At 36.6% G+C, this 15,902-nt stretch overlaps 1 protein-coding gene across 6 annotated transcripts in view; it reads right to left on the reverse strand.

Annotated features, from left to right (window-relative positions):
- The window catches only part of DGKE (diacylglycerol kinase epsilon), a 35,280-nt gene that overhangs the window by 17,617 nt on the left and 1,761 nt on the right, over window positions 1-15,902 (reverse strand). For all 6 annotated transcript variants that reach the window (XM_077971012.1, XM_077971010.1, XM_028836314.2 and 3 more), the window contains exons 3-7: window positions 7,488-7,647; window positions 5,527-5,646; window positions 3,238-3,381; window positions 2,468-2,625; window positions 2,086-2,137 (exon numbers count right to left, since the gene is read on the reverse strand). In XM_077971012.1, coding sequence (XP_077827138.1) covers window positions 2,086-2,137; window positions 2,468-2,625; window positions 3,238-3,381; window positions 5,527-5,646; window positions 7,488-7,647 — 634 coding nt within the window. The remainder of the gene's footprint in view (window positions 1-2,085; window positions 2,138-2,467; window positions 2,626-3,237; window positions 3,382-5,526; window positions 5,647-7,487; window positions 7,648-15,902) is intronic.

Consider the following 15,902-nt stretch of genomic DNA (forward strand, 5'->3'; position numbering starts at 1 on the left):
ATAGAGGCTTTCCTTAAATGCCTGCTTGTGCCTCCAATCCTTGGCTGTATATGTTCATGTTTTAAGAGTAAGGCAAAAAAGGCAAACTGTGAACTTTGCATCCAAAAGCAGGTCTTGCTACAGTATAAGCTTCATTATAGGACTACAGTGCAAAAATCTGGTCCTTTTGCTAGGGGACACCCAAATATTGATACCTGTTAATTTTTTCCTTGGGCAAGTTAGCTTCCCAGAGAGAAGTTAGCTTCTCTGCCACTATTCTTGAAGTTGAGTGGATGAAAAGGGCCAGTGATCTCACTTTGCACTAAATCTGTTTTCAGTATGGCATTAGCTGGCTAGAGACTCTCTAAACTTTCCAGAGTAAACCTCCAATCTACTACCTGAGTTGAGGAGGGTAGTAAATGACCACGTGAAGCTGGGGAAAGGGGACAAACAGCTTCTTTGGCTCACTCCTTCTATTTTCAGACCCACTCTATACTACTGCTCTCTGAGTGATGTAGTGACCTGAATTCCTAAGCCTTTGCTTGGTTCTGCTCAATAAACTGGTTTCTTTCTTGGTTTTCTGCAGTGTAGGCACTTTTGAGCTTTTTTCAATTATGTGAACCTTCCTAGTTTTGGCTTCTGAAGACTGCTGTGATCTCTTTCTCCTTAAGGTTTTGTGCCTTCTCAAAGATCTATACAAGATCTGTATCCCCATTTTAGAGGGATTTTAGTGGCAAGGAGAGAGAGAAGCAAAGAAACATGCATGAGTTCCCCAAATGCTCTTCTTTAAAGTCTGCTTTAATTTGGCTGTTTATCACCCACCTACTGTAATCCTCTTTCTCTGTTTTCTCCTTATTTACTTACTACACTCTTTAGTTTCCCTTAGTGGCCTCTCTTAATCTGTGTCACCTAAATGTACCTATTTTCAAGATGTAGTTTGTGGCTGGACACAGTGGCTCATGCCTGATCCCAATACTTCAGAAGGCTGAGGAGGGAGGACTGCTTGAGCCTAGGAGTTCGAGATCAGCCTGGACAATATAGGGAGACCCTCTCTCTACAAAACAGAAACAAAAATAAAAACTATCTGGGCATGGTGGCACATGCTGGTGGTCCCAGCTACTTGGGAGGCTGAGGTGGGAGGATCGCTTGGTCCCAGAGGTCGAGGCTGCAGTGAGCTGTCATCACAATACCGCACTCCAGCTTGAGTGACAGACCGAGACCTTGTCTCCAAAATAAAAGAAAGAAAAAAAAAAGATGTAGTTCTTGACCCTCTTTTCCCTTCTCACTCCCCATATTCTCAGCATTTAAACAATTATCAGAAATAAAGTTTCAGTTCAAAGGCTGATAACTACGGGCATGAATCCCACAACTTGGGCTACTCCCCCGCTCCCACCCCAGTTTATTTTACTTTCTAACCCAGTCTAGATTCCTCAATCTGCATCTCTAGCTCTGTCTTTATTCCTGAGCAATAAGCCTAAACTTCCAACTTCTTGTTCAACACTTCAAAGACTTTTAGATTGATATGCTCAATTCTATCTCATTTTCTTCCTACCCAAACCTGAAACTTGGTATTTTTGGTATTTTTCTTATAGTCATTTCCATATATCCAGTTATAAAAACTAGAAATCTAGTAGTAATATGTATTTTCTCTCTTCCCTTTATACTAATCAGTTGTTAAGTACTGATTAATTCTACCTCTAAAATGTCTTTGCATTGTCCTCATCCTGATTCTGCCTAGTACAGGCTTCTAAGCTATTTTCACATTATCTCCAGAGTATCTTTTAAAAATACAGATCTGCTCTCTCTGTATTATTTGCTACTTGCTAACCATGCTTTGCACTCTCTGCCTGGAAAGTCCTTCGCTTTTTTAAGGACCAATTCCCATATCACTTCCTCTGAATCTTCTCAGCCACATCAGCTAGGCAGAACAGGTGCACTCCCGTAACACATTTACAGTCCAGCTTGTGAGGTAAGCATGTAAGTTTCTGTTCTGCTCCATAGCCAGCTCCCTTGAGATAAGCACCAGGTCTCTGTATCCCACCACAGAGTGCCGTATCTTGTGCAATGAAGTTGAAACTACTTGCAACTGAGGCACTAACAACATACCTTGGGTTTTCTTAAGTTGTAGTATCCTTTATTTGTTACTTGAACTTTCCATCTAAAAAACAGAAGTTAAAAAAAACACTTTTTAGAATAAACCCTGTACTCTGGATGTTTGGATAAATGAAGGTTTTCTATTAAAATACCATCTAAAAAAGTAACCACATGTATATAAGCATGCAAATTTAGGGATAAGTACTCAGTGTAACTTATTACTTTGGCTCTTACATAATAAAACAAAACACCAGTATCTATGTATAAGTACAACGAGTATCGTCTTTCACATTTAAATTACATGGCACATTTCACCTACACAAGTCTTCATTTGTAAACCAAACAATGATGGCTAAATCTCAAGAAATCTACTTTTTGGGGAAATGTAACTTACCGATCTAGTTTAATTCCATCTGCTTCCATTACATTTCGCAAAACCTGTGCAACTGGAATTTCTCCAGCATAACCTGTACCCCAACCCAATGTATTGGATAGATCGTTGCCTGTTCCCAGAGGCAAGACTGCAACTTGTGGAATGTACTTTTCTTGTCCCTAGAATATAGAAGATACGTTTTAGATTTTTCTCTGCAGACTATTTGCTGGGTAATAATACTTTACAAAATTTATTAAGACCAAAACAGTAAGAATACAAATATAACAACTGTATGTTGTTTTGCTAAAGCTTGTGCTAATTGCTTAATCAAAACATCTCATTTTTAACTATTTGGAGCTGGCAATGTCTAATATTTATCTGCATAATAAAAAATATAAAGTAAAAATATTCCATATTAGGTTGGGCATGGTGGCTCACCCCTGTAATCTCAGCACTTTGGGAGGCCAAGGTGGGAGGATTGCTTGAGCCCAGGAGTTTGACAGCAGCCCAGGCAACATGGTGAAACCCTGTCTCTACAAAAAACACAAAAAGTAGCCAGGCATGGTAGCGCACACTTATAGTCCCAGCAACTTTGTAGGCTGAGGTGGGAGGATGGCTTGAACCTGAGAGACGGAGGTTGCAGTTAGCTGTGTTTGCGCCACTGCACTCCAGCCTGGGTGACAGTGCGAGACTGTATCTCAAAAAAACAAACAAACAAAAAACCCATATATATATATGCATAGTATATTTATCTTAGAAGTCCTTCTGTAGTAGTTCTTAAAGACTAATACCTTAATTTTCATGTCATCAACTGCATCCAGGACCCACCCTACAGTCCCATCCCCTCCACAAACAAGTACTCGAGCTGAATAATATGGAAGAAGAGTACAGAGTTGTAGGGCTTTGATAGGAGGAGTTTTAGTTACATCAAAAACCTAGAAACAAAAGAAAAAGAAAAATTATTTTTATCCAACATTTTCCTTCATCTGTAAGGATGATTTCTCTCTAGATGAGTAGAGATATAGTTAAATAACATTACTGGCTACTATGTACTGAACAATATGCCAGACACTGTGCCAGACTCTTTATATTCATTGTAGCTCACCCCTACACTGACTCTACAAAGCAAGAGTTAGCCTCATTCTATTGGGCTGGAAATTGAGGTGCAGGAAGGTTAAATTCCTTGCCTGTGACTCTCCAGGTAATTAAGTGCTGAAATACAAGGGTAGGCGTGGTAACTCACGCCCATAATCCCAGCCCTTTGGAAGGGCAAGGCAGCTGGATCACTTGACGTCAGGAGTTCGAGACCAGCCTGGCCAACATGGCGAAATCCTGTCTCTATTAAAATACAAAAATTAGTCAGTGTGGTGCTGTGTGCTTGTGATCCTAGCTACTTGGGAGGCTGAGGTAGGAAAATCACTTGAACCTGGGAGGCAGAGGTTGTAGTGAGCCAAGATCATGCCCCTGCACTCCAGCTTGGGCGACAGAGCAAGACTCTGTCTCAAAAAAAAAAAAAAAAAAATCAAAGTTATAGTTTATCTATTACACCACATTGCCTCCTTCCTGTTCACATAAACCACAATGTGCTAAGTTCACCTTTAACTAGTATTTCATATCTTATACTGGCTTAAAAAAAAAATCACCAGTGTAAGTTAGTACAAATTTCTAGAAAGCAATTTTGCAATACATAGAAAATGACATAAAAATGCAAGTAACTCTGATAATCCATAACTCTGTCAATGACCCTAGAAAAATATTTCGAAATACAAAAATGCCTAAAAATATGTATAAAAATATTCACTGTGGCATTATTTATAACACAATCATAGAGACACTGTTACCCTTCAACAGTAGGAGAGTGGATATTCAATTATTTTAGTCATTAAATTATTTTAGTCATTAAATATGTAATTATGAGGACAACGTTGAAACAAGGAAAAATATTTATACCATTAAAGTTAAAAAATTCAGAATGCAAATTTGTATCTAGCTTATTGTTACAGTACTGTTAACATGTAAAGTAAATGCATAGATAATTAATGGAAAAAACAAGAACAAAGAAAACTGATGTATTCGTATGGAGAAATTGCAAATGATTTTCTCTGTATTTTTAAAAATTTTCTTAAGCTGTATGATATTGAAAGTGTAAAAAATACAAATTGGAAGGACAAAATCATTGCATTTCTAATTGTTACACAATAGGTTATTTAATTTTCCTTTTTTAAATTTTTTTTGTTTTTTGGTTAATTTTTCAAAGTAAAAGTCGCTAGTTGTACATTCAATTTTAATGATCCCTTTATTTTTAAAACTGAGGTATAATTTACATATAAGATTCACCCATTTGAAGTGAACAAGCCAATAATTTTTATTAAGTTCACTGAATTGCACAACCACCACCATCATGCAGTTTAGAACATTTTTGTTGCTTTAATAAGATCCCTCAATGTCCAATTGCAGTCACTCTCCATTTCCAGCCCTAGCCTCAGGCAACCAATAATCTATTCTCTACCTCTACAGACTTGCCTTTTCTAGACAAGTCAGATAAATGGAGTCATACAATATAAGGTCCCTTGTATCTGCCTTCTCTATGTTTTTGAGGTTCATTTATTGTAATATGTACGTATCAGTAGTTTGTTCCTTTTTGTCATTTCATGGTATTCCATTGTATGGCCTCACTACATTCTGTTTATCAGCTCATCAGCTCATGAACAGCTGGGCTGCTGTTCATGGTTTTTGGCTATCATGAATAATGCTGCTGTGAACATTTTCATGCAAATCTTTGTGAGAAATATGTTTTCACTTAACTTGGGTAGATTCCTAGTAGAGGAATTGCTAGAAGATATAATAAATTTATGTTTAACTTTTTAAGAAACAGCCAAGATGTCTTCTAAAGAGGTTGCACCATTTTATATTCCCACCACAAGAGTTCCTGTTTCTCCACATATTTAAATGGCTGATCTTTTCATAATTATTATTCTTTTCTATGATCAGGTGGTTAGTGACTTAAAGCATTAATAACCATTCCATTTTAGGGAAAATTAAAACATTAATAAAGAAAGGAAGTTTTTTTCTTTAGTTACCTGGACTGGATTCAACAAGATCCTAAATTCTCCCAACAGTCCTTCTCCCATATTAGTTCCACTACGAGAGTTGGCCAGGATTATTAATGGTGTCCATTGCTTTCCAAGCTTAGAGGCTAGCTAAAAGAAATTGCCATGAGTGAAAAGGGTTTAGAATCTCAAAGATGAAAAACACATTTTCCATGCCTTGAGAACAATGGTGCTATAATCTGCTGAAATAAAAACAACTATACCAGTTCTCTCAATTCAATATAAAAATCAAAGAATTCTAAGAATGGAAGGGAACCTCAGAAACTAACTAATTTAAGCTCCCTTTCAATGTTTAATTCTCTTCTACATTATTCTAGATAAGTCATCCAGCATATGCTCAGACACTCACATAAGGAACTCACTTTGCAGCCCATTATTCTGCTACATCAAATTATTAGAAAGTTTGGACTTTAACTGAGCTGAAAATCTGTCCTTCTATAACTTTCAACCATTCACAGAATAGACACTGATTTTTTTCTCTGATCTTTTACCTTGATTTTCCTTTACTGGATGTATTCTAGCGTATTTTGCAAGGTTTTATTTCTTTTTTTAAAATGGGGCACTCAGATTAAAAAATCTGGACTTCCAATAGCTCAAAGTCAAATGAAATTAATACTTTTCACAATGTAACCATTTCTTCTTCCCCTCTCCTTGTAGATGTAACCATTAATGAAGTTATTCTGTGGTTTGACTTAAGAGATTCTCCTCTCTTGTGATCTCAGGTTGAACTCAGATAAATAAGAGATTGTACATTTAAAAAAAGTGTCAAAACAATATTGTTTGAAAAATTTAAAATGTCCCTTTCCTTGCAGAAATATTGATAAAGGTGACATGTAAGACATAAGATCTTAATTTGAAAAAGGTACGATTTTAAAATAAAATAGTTTAATTATTTTGGTATATCCAATTAGAAAATAAATCTATAAATTTTTTTTTTTTTTTTTTTTTTTTTTTTTTTTTTTTTTTTTTTTTTGAGACGGAGTCTCGCTCTGTCGCCCAGGCTGGAGTGCAGTGGCGCGATCTCGGCTCACTGCAAGCTCCGCCTCCCGGGTTCACGCCATTCTCCTGCCTCAGCCTCCCGCGTAGCTGGGACTACAGGCGCCCACAACCGCGCCCGGCTAATTTTTTTTTTTGTATTTTTAGTAGAGACGGGGTTTCACCGTGGTCTCGATCTCCTGACCTTGTGATCCGCCCGCCTCGGCCTCCCAAAGTGCTGGGATTACAGGCGTGAGCCACCGCGCCCGGCCTATAAATTTTTATAATGTTTCCTTAAGAGCTACATAAAGACTGATTCAGTAAGCTACATCAATTTCATACACATATCTACATACTATAAACTGTTGTCAACAGGTTTAATGTTCACCATTACTTGTGGGAGCATTTAATGTGCAATGTAAACTTATCTCTAGGGACCCTGTATAAAGTTCAAAATAGAAAAATATTTTTAGAACAAGGTGTGAGGAAAATCTATTTTCTTTTCACTGACAATAATCATGAATCCCAAAACTGACTGTTCATCAGAATCTTCTGAGGACCTTAAAAAAAAAAAAAAGATGAATTCCTGGACTTACCCTATACCTACTAAATCAAATATGGTAATGAAAGTACTACTCAGAAATCTGTATTTTTAAAAAGCTCCCTAAGTCATTCAGATGCAGGCAGTGATTTAGAAACCATCAATATAACATTTCCAACTTCCTTTTAGACATGAAAGAACTCAAGAGCCAAAATTTTTGACCCATCTCTAGGAACTAGGTAGGGTTTTATGGCTTACCATAATGGCCATTTTATTTCCCTCCTTAGTCTTGATCTGTTATTTAAATTTATTTTATTCCTGGTACCAATTCTTACATACTGTCTTAACCATCTCAAACAATGACTTAAGCAGCTTTTAAAAAATCAATCATATAAGAGAAATAAACTCTAATTACCACTTCATAATCTGTTTTTTTGTCTTTACGCATCTGATTAATGGAGGTTAAATAACTTGGTGGAATGATTAGGTTTTTGAATTCTCCAAAATCACACTTTTCATTCTTTAAACTATTTTTCATGCACTCATCATGTACTGTCTTCTGGCACCAAATGCACCTGAGGGAAGGAAGAAACAAGCGTTAACTAATTTTAAACCATAATCTCAATGATAACCCACAAAACCATCATTTTTGTTAAAAAATAACAGTAATTTTATCACTCTTACTTACCATAACATTTGGCAAATAAAAGAGATCTATCTGCACAGTGAAATGGAGCAATAAGGTTTGAACATATTTGGCAGTTTAACCTAATAGCATTTTTTTTTTTTTTGAGAAAGGGTCTCACTCTGTTGCCCAGCCTGGAGTGCAGTGGTGTGATCTCAGCTCACTGCAACCTCCGTCTCCCAGGCTCAAGTGATTCTTCTGACAGTCTCCCAAGTAGCTGGGATTACAGATGTGTGCCACTACCGCCCGGGTAATTTTTGTCTTCTTAGTAGAGATGGGGTTTCACTATGTTGACCAGGCTGGTCTCGAATTCCAGACCTCAAATGATTCACCCACCTCGACCTCCCAAAGTGCTGGGATTGCTGGCGTGAGCCACTGTGCCTGGCCTAACAGCATTTCTTAAGATGCGGCTTGGGGGCCCCAAGATCCATTCAGGGCATCTGTGAGGTTAAAGTTTTAGTAATAACACTAAAGAGTTATTTCACCTTCATCCTTTCAAAACTGTACAGTGGAGTTTTCCAGAAGCTTTATGACATGTGCTATGACAACAGAAGCAAATATCATAATCTAGCTGAATTGTAAGTGAAAGAAACGTACAAAAATTTAAAACAATGTAACTCTCCTCACTAAATTTTCATAAAAATAATTTGTTACTATTATTTTAAAAATATTTTAAAAATTTATCAGTTTTAATTTATGACATGATAAATATCAATGGATGTGATCCACATAAACAAAAGCTGATCTAAAATGATAGTTTTATATATATTTGTGCTTTGGCTGAAATGCAGGTTCATGAGGCCTGAAGCCCTTGCTGTTTAAATGCCCCACTGACATGGACCCTTGAAGAGTTCCTCAGGGACCAACTTGAAAATCTCTTAACCTGTAAATATAAGTACAACAGTGCGTTTCTTTTTGTCAGTCAATACGAAAATAATTCATATGCTTGCTTTTGAAATAGACATAAGAACATGTGCATTCAGATTTGCAACTATGTTTGGACCCAATTGGTAAAACAAGCAGACAACAGAGCTGGTAAAGGTCCTGGGTTTCTATTATTAATTTGCTAAGTATTTAATCCACTCACAGGTAAGGCAGATCTGACTGAAGAGATAAAGAAGGCCACCAGAAAATAATGGTTATAATTAAATGAATACAAAAAAAAAAAAAAAGAGGATAAACATTCTTTCACCCAGAGGTCCACTGTTGACCTTCTATTTTAAGCTGTTTTTTCCTTTTGGATATTCAGATTTGTCAAGTACTTAGCGCTGTTTTCTGGAGTCCTATTTACTGCTAAAAGAAAGAGTTCTCTGTATAATCTGTTACAGAGAAAATGAAAATAATTTGCATTATCACATTTGTTAATTTTAAACTCAACTTGAGAAACTATAGTAGACTGGTTATGTGGCTGAAGCATAATATCTCTATTTATTGGTCTACCATAACTTAAAAATAGTATATCACCATCAAAAGCAATCAGAAAGGATAACCACTGAATTATTTCATAATGGTTTCCTCTGGGAAGAAAAGTAGGATTGAGGCATGGGAAAAATATTAACTTTTTCGCCTACATTTTTGTTTGTATGTATTGCTTGAGATCCTAAAAACCAGAATATATACATGAACTACTTATATAAATTTTAAAAATTATTTAAAATAATATTAGCTTATAAAAACTTAGAAATACAAAAAGGCATAAAATAAAAATCATCCAGAGAGAGTCACTCTTAACTTTTTGACTTATGTATTCTCAGTTTTATAGTGTATACGTTTGTTTTTCAGGTTAGAAGTATGATGTATATATATCTGGATAATGCATTTCTACACTGTATCATAAAACTTTTTTGTATAGCATTCTTTTTTTTAAAATATGGTTTGTAAAAAATGTATATTATTACATCATGTGAATATAATATAATTTATTTGACCCCGTCTCAAAAAACAAGAAAAATAAACAAAAATTAGCTTGGCGTGGTAACGTGTGCCTGTAGTCCCAGCTACTAGGGAGGCTGAGGTAGGAGGATCACTTGAACCTGGGAAAGGGAGGTTGCAGTGAGCTGAGACTGTGCTACTGCACTCCAGCCTGGGCATCAGAGTGAGATTCCATCTCAAAAAACAAAACAAAACAAAACAAAACAAAAAAAACCTGACCCCCTTTCTGTTTTTTAAAAAAAGGTATTTAGTTTATTTTTGAAAATATAAATAACATGGGTAAATGAATGAGATTATTTCCTTGCAATCTTGGAAGTTACTGAATCAAAGGGCATGCATTTTCCTAAGGTTCTGGATGTTCGTCCAATATGCTTGTTACGACTGCATGAAAGTGCCCATCACATGTAACACTTACTAATACTGCTCATTAGTACTTAATTTTTCTTTGATAATTTGATAGAAAAAGGTATCCTATTGTTTTAATCTGGAAGTCTTTGATTACTAGGTAAAACTGAGTTTTTCAGTCCCCTTTTGTGAATTCATTCATGTTCTATATTCATTTTTCACTAGGTTTTAATAATTGCATGTACTTTTATTTATCTAGAATATCAACCTCTTTTCTGGCATATTTATTGCAAACATGCTTCAGTTTTCTTTAAAATTTTCTTTTTAATCTACTTAAGTTTTAAATATATATATATATACACATATATATTTCCGTTTGTAGTTGGCTTAAATGGTGTTTCACTTAAAAACAATTTTTTTTTTTTTTGAGATGGAGTCTCGCTCTGTCGCCCAGGCCTGGAGTGCAGTGGTGCAATCTCGGCTCACTGCAACTTCCACCTACCGGGTTCAAGTGATTCTCCTGCCTCAGCCTCCCGAGCAGCTGGGACTACAGGTGCGTGCCACCATGCCCGGCTAATTTTTGTATTTTTAGTAGAGATGGGGTTTTACCATATCGGTCAGGCTGGTCTCAAAAACTCCTGACCTCATCAGTCTGCCTCGGCCTCCCAGAGTGCTGGGATTACAGGTGTGAGCCACTGAGTCCCGTGAAAATTTTTTTTTCAAGAGACACTGTCTCACTATGTTGCTCACACTGGCCTCAACTCCTGGGCTCAAGTGATCCTGCCTCAGTCTCCTGAGTAGCTAGGCTACAGGCACCTGGTTAAATGCTGTTATGCTTTAAAGTCCTTTACCATTTCCTAGATATTCACCGATAGTTATTTTTTACCCCCACACTTCAGTTTTCATAGTTACACCTTTAATTCAGTGCTTCTTAACCTTCTGGGGTTATAGATTCCATTCAGAATCTCATGAAAGTGTCAGGCTTTTCCAGAACTTTATGAACCACCATGTTAATAACCCCTGTATTGGCTGGACACAGTGGCTCATGCCTGTAATCCCAGGATTTGGGAGGCCGAGGCGGGTGGATCACTTAAGGTCAGAAGTTTTAGAGCAGCCTGAGTAACGTGGTGAAACCCTGTCTCTACTGAAAATATTAAAAAAATTAGCCAGGCATGGTGGTGCACACCTGTAATCCCAGCTACTTGGGAGGCTGAGGTAGGTGAATCACTTGAGCCAGGGAGGTAGAGGTAGCCGTGAGCCGAGATCGTGTCACTGCACTCCAACCTGAGCAATAGAGTGAGACTGTCTCAAAAAAACAAAAACAAAAACAAAAAACAAACCACTGCATTAATCTACCCGTAATTAATCTGGTATATTATGAAGGGTTAACCTTCTCCCCTCCCCCAAAGAGCACTTGTCCTAACACGATTCATAAAACCATCTTTTCTATCCCCAATAATTTGTGACAGAACATTTATCATTTACTAAATTCTCATAAATTTCAGAAATAATAATAATTATTATTTTTTGAGACGGAGTTTCATTCTTGTTGCCCAGGCTGGAGTGCAATGCTGTGATCTCGGCTCACGGCAACCTCCGCCTCCTGGGTTCAAGAGATTCTCCTGCCTCAGCCTCCCGAGTAGCTGGGATTACAGGCATGTGCCACCACACTTGGCTAATTTTGTATTTTTAGTAGAGATGGGGTTTCTCCATATTGGTCAGGCTGGTCTTGAACTCCGCCCGCCTTGGCCTCCCAAAGTGCTGGGATTACGGGCATGAGCCACTTCACCCAGCCCAGAAAAGATTATTTTAACCAATATAATAGCTATCATAAGCCTTTGCTCCATAAAGGTATAGCTAAAATGCTTAATAGGGCCAGGCATGGTGGCTTATGCCTGTAATCCCAGCACTTTGGGAGGCCAAGATGGGAGGATTGCTTGAGCCCAGGAATTTGAGACCAGCCTGGGCAACAGGGTGATATTCCCATCTTTACAAAAAAGAAAAAAAATTGTCAGGCATGGTGTTGCATGTCTGTAGTCCCAGGTACTTGGAAGGCTGAGGTGGGAGGATTGCTTGAACCTGGGAGGCTGAGGCTGCAGTGAGCCATAATCATGCCACTGTCTTCCAGCCTGGGCAATATACAACAAGACCCTGTCTCAAAAAACAAAATAAAATAAAACACTTACTACTCAGTATTACATTCTTCTTTAGAAATACCATATTCAAACCTGAAGCCTATTATCTTTACATATGTTGTAATTAGTATTTAACAACCTAGATTTCAAACTCACTGGGAAGATAAGACATTACTAACATGTGTTGATAATTCAGCTTTAGCATCATGTCACTGGGTAACAGCTTATGATCTTTTTTCTTTTTCTTTTGAAAAATTTCAAAGTTTCAGAGAAGTCAAAAGGATAGCAAAATGAATACCCTAAGCCCATCCTTCATGCTGATTCTTAATGAACATTTTCTTCCACAATATTCTTTTTCCATATAAGCTCGTATTTTGCTGAATCATTTGAAAGTAAACTGCAGACAGTATGAGATCTCACCCTTCAATATTTCAGCAAATATATTCTAGAAGAATAGTTTACTTTTTAAAATATTTTACTTAAAAATATTTTTTACAGGTATGCCTACCACCTACATTCTACCATTAACATCTTTCTGTAATTGCTTTGTCACATTTCTATCCATCCATTAATCCATCTTATTTTTAGTACATTTCCAAGTAACCTGAAGACATCAGAATACTTCCCAAATACATCAGCAAATAGGCTTATCACTACTTACAATTCATGATTTGTTTTTTCCTTTTGATGTAAAATTTACAATGAAATGTAGGTATATACCTCCTGAGTTTTGATAAATGAACATATGTAACTAAAACCCTTATCAAGATACAGAACATTACTCTAGAAAGTTACTTCATATGAAAATACAGAATGGCTCATGAATTTATATGCCGTTCTTGTGCAAGAGTATGACTGCTTTATTGGGGGAAAAAAAAGGTTTCACAAGGCTTATTTTCTCTAAAAAAATTACCTGTTCACAATACCTCTCTTCTTTAGTGTGCTGAAGGAGGCAGCTGAATTATACATAAAGTTGAGATGGTCATTTATGAGATTCACTAGAACAGGGTTCTGCAAACTGCAAATATGTCTGCCATCTGATTTTGTGAATGAAGTTTTACTGGAACACAGGTAAGCTCATTCATTCATGTATTGTCCATGGCTGGTTTTGCACTGCAACTATGGCAGAGTTAAGTAATTATGACAGACAAAATGGTTTGGAAAGCTGAAAATTATTTTGGCTCTTTACAGTAAGTTTGCCCACCTCTGCTCTAGAAGATGATTTGGTATCTTTCACTGTTTCAGATAAATAATGAAATGAATAAACATACGCCAATAGAATATAGAAACAAAATTTATGATCAAAGCTGAGACTAATTACATTGAGGCCAATGTAATTGCCTTCTGAGAGTCGGCAGCTTTGTTTTACTAATCACAGTAATTGTGTGTGGGGCGTGGGGTGGATGTAATGAATAAAAAGTCCTATAAATTAAAAAGCAATTTATTTTTCTCTTAATGAGATAGAACACTACAAGAAACAAAGGTTCATTTAATAAATATATTGAATATGTAGAAATATAACCTAATTCCCTATTTTAGTCAGAGGAGAGACAAGAAAAAGAAAAAGAAGAATAGCGAAATAAGATACCAGGTGCAGAAATACATTGTAGTGGTTGGAGGTAGAAACAGGAACACACAAAAAGAAAAAATCTACAAAGTAGACTCTAGCACAGTGTCTAGTACAAAAATAGATGCTCAGTAAGTATAATGACTGAATGAGTATAAATTAAAGGGCCTTTCTCACTTATTCTGCAGGCTTTAAACTCAGTCATCATCTCTCATTAGTGTCCTTTGAAATGCTAACTTGTCTGCAGAGTTCACTCACTTCCCTAAGAATGAGATGCAGACAGGGAAGGAGCCCTCCTCAGGGCTTAAAATTCAGCAAAGGACTGTCTGGTCTGTGTTTAAAGGTTCTAAGTAGCTATTTATTTTGTTTCTCGTTCCAAAGTATCTCATTCCTACAGAAGGTCACAGGAGACTGTAATGCTTTATAAAATTACTGGCCAACATAAATCAGTTCAGAACATTGTAGAATATGTACAACTTTAGGACACTGTGGTCTCTTCTCCTGGGAATAATAAATATCTCCTAAATTACACAGAGACAATTTCTATTATGGGGTAAGGGGTACTCTGTAAAAATGCACTAATGAGGAAAAGAAAATTTATTATCACAAAGACTCAGTGTGCTCAAAGGGAGGGCACAAAATTAAGACACAGAGGTGCATGTTTTTAAAGATATGTAAATATAGCAGTGGTTCTCCATCTTTAGGACCTGTAGGGCCTGTTAAAACCAAGCCTGCTGATGTCCAGCCCAAGTTTCTGATTTAGTAGCTCTGGGGTTGAGCTAGGATTACCAGGAAAAAAAAAAAAAAAAAAAAAAAAGACAATGCCTAGTTAAATTTGAATTTCAGAGAAACAACAAATACTTTTTATGCTCCAAATACTGAAATGTTTTATTTTTATTTGCTAAACCTAGCAACCCTAGAATTTGCATTTCTAACAGATTTTGAAGAGATGCTGATGCTGCTGGTCTAGGGACCTTACTTTGAGAACCACTGAGATATAGGATATTATGTTATCACCAAAAAGGAAAAATTGGGGGAGGAGGGAAGGTGAGTAGATCAGGCAAGAGTTCCTGAAGGACAAGGACAGGGGATGGGTCTTTAAGGGTGCCTAGAAGCTAGCCAGAAGAATATTAAGAGGGGAAAGCTTTGAGCAAAGGGGCAGAAATGTCAGAAAATGCCTGACATTTAAGGAAATTACAAGAAGCTTGGTGTTGCTGGTGCATAAAGTTTAATGAAGGTGGTGTTAGATAAAACTGGAAAGACAGAGGCCAGAGAGTACTAGGTCCTTATGTACCCTGTGAATAAGCACTTAGGGGTTTACACTGTAAAACAATCAGCTTACATGATGGGGAGCAATTTAAAGGGTTTTAGGCAGAGCAGGGACTTGATCAGATTTGCATTTTTAGAAAGATCATTTGGGTGGAGGATCAGAAGCACTATGATTATGTGTTCAAGAGTATTTGAAATACCGTTATTTATGGAAACCATTTTTAATATAATTCTGCACAGACACAGACTGCTGGAGGCTATACCAGAGAAGGGAAGGAAATAGAACAATACTCAATTCATTATGAAATTTATTTAAGGTCCCTGCTAACTTGGCTCTCACTGATGCCAGAAGTACAGCATTTAATTTTTAAAAACACCAAATAAAAATGCATGGTTACAAAACTTTGTAGTTGGCTAGAATATATTATTTTGAAAATTTATTCTTAAGCCTCTTTGATAATCTGTAAAATTATTTAAAATAAGACTTAAAAACAGGTACTGACATTATAAAAGCGTTCATGCTAATCAAATAATTTCCGCAAAAAAAATTAAAAAAATTAAAAAGTAGCTTCCTATTTACTGCCTATTTCATTTCTTAAGCATGTTTATGGGCCTTTCTACTTGTCAGAAATAAAACTCATTACAATGATGATGCCAGACTTAAGGCTCAAAGGAGGCTAGGTGCTAGTCCGGAGCTGGAAATCCTGGAGGCCAGTCTTATTTTACCAGAGTGGACCTAACGGGCTTTAATTTTCTCAACTGTGAACTGAGTTAGAAGAGATCATTTGCAAAGCAGCATTCTCATTTACTAATTTCCAACATCAGCAAAAGACATCTTCACCTATTTTCAGACAATATTTAAGGACAAAAATGTGTTGTCTAGTGTGTATATAAAAT

The sequence above is a fragment of the Macaca mulatta genome, chromosome 16 (genome assembly GCF_049350105.2).
Source record: "Macaca mulatta isolate MMU2019108-1 chromosome 16, T2T-MMU8v2.0, whole genome shotgun sequence".
Taxonomy (NCBI): domain Eukaryota; kingdom Metazoa; phylum Chordata; class Mammalia; order Primates; family Cercopithecidae; genus Macaca; species Macaca mulatta.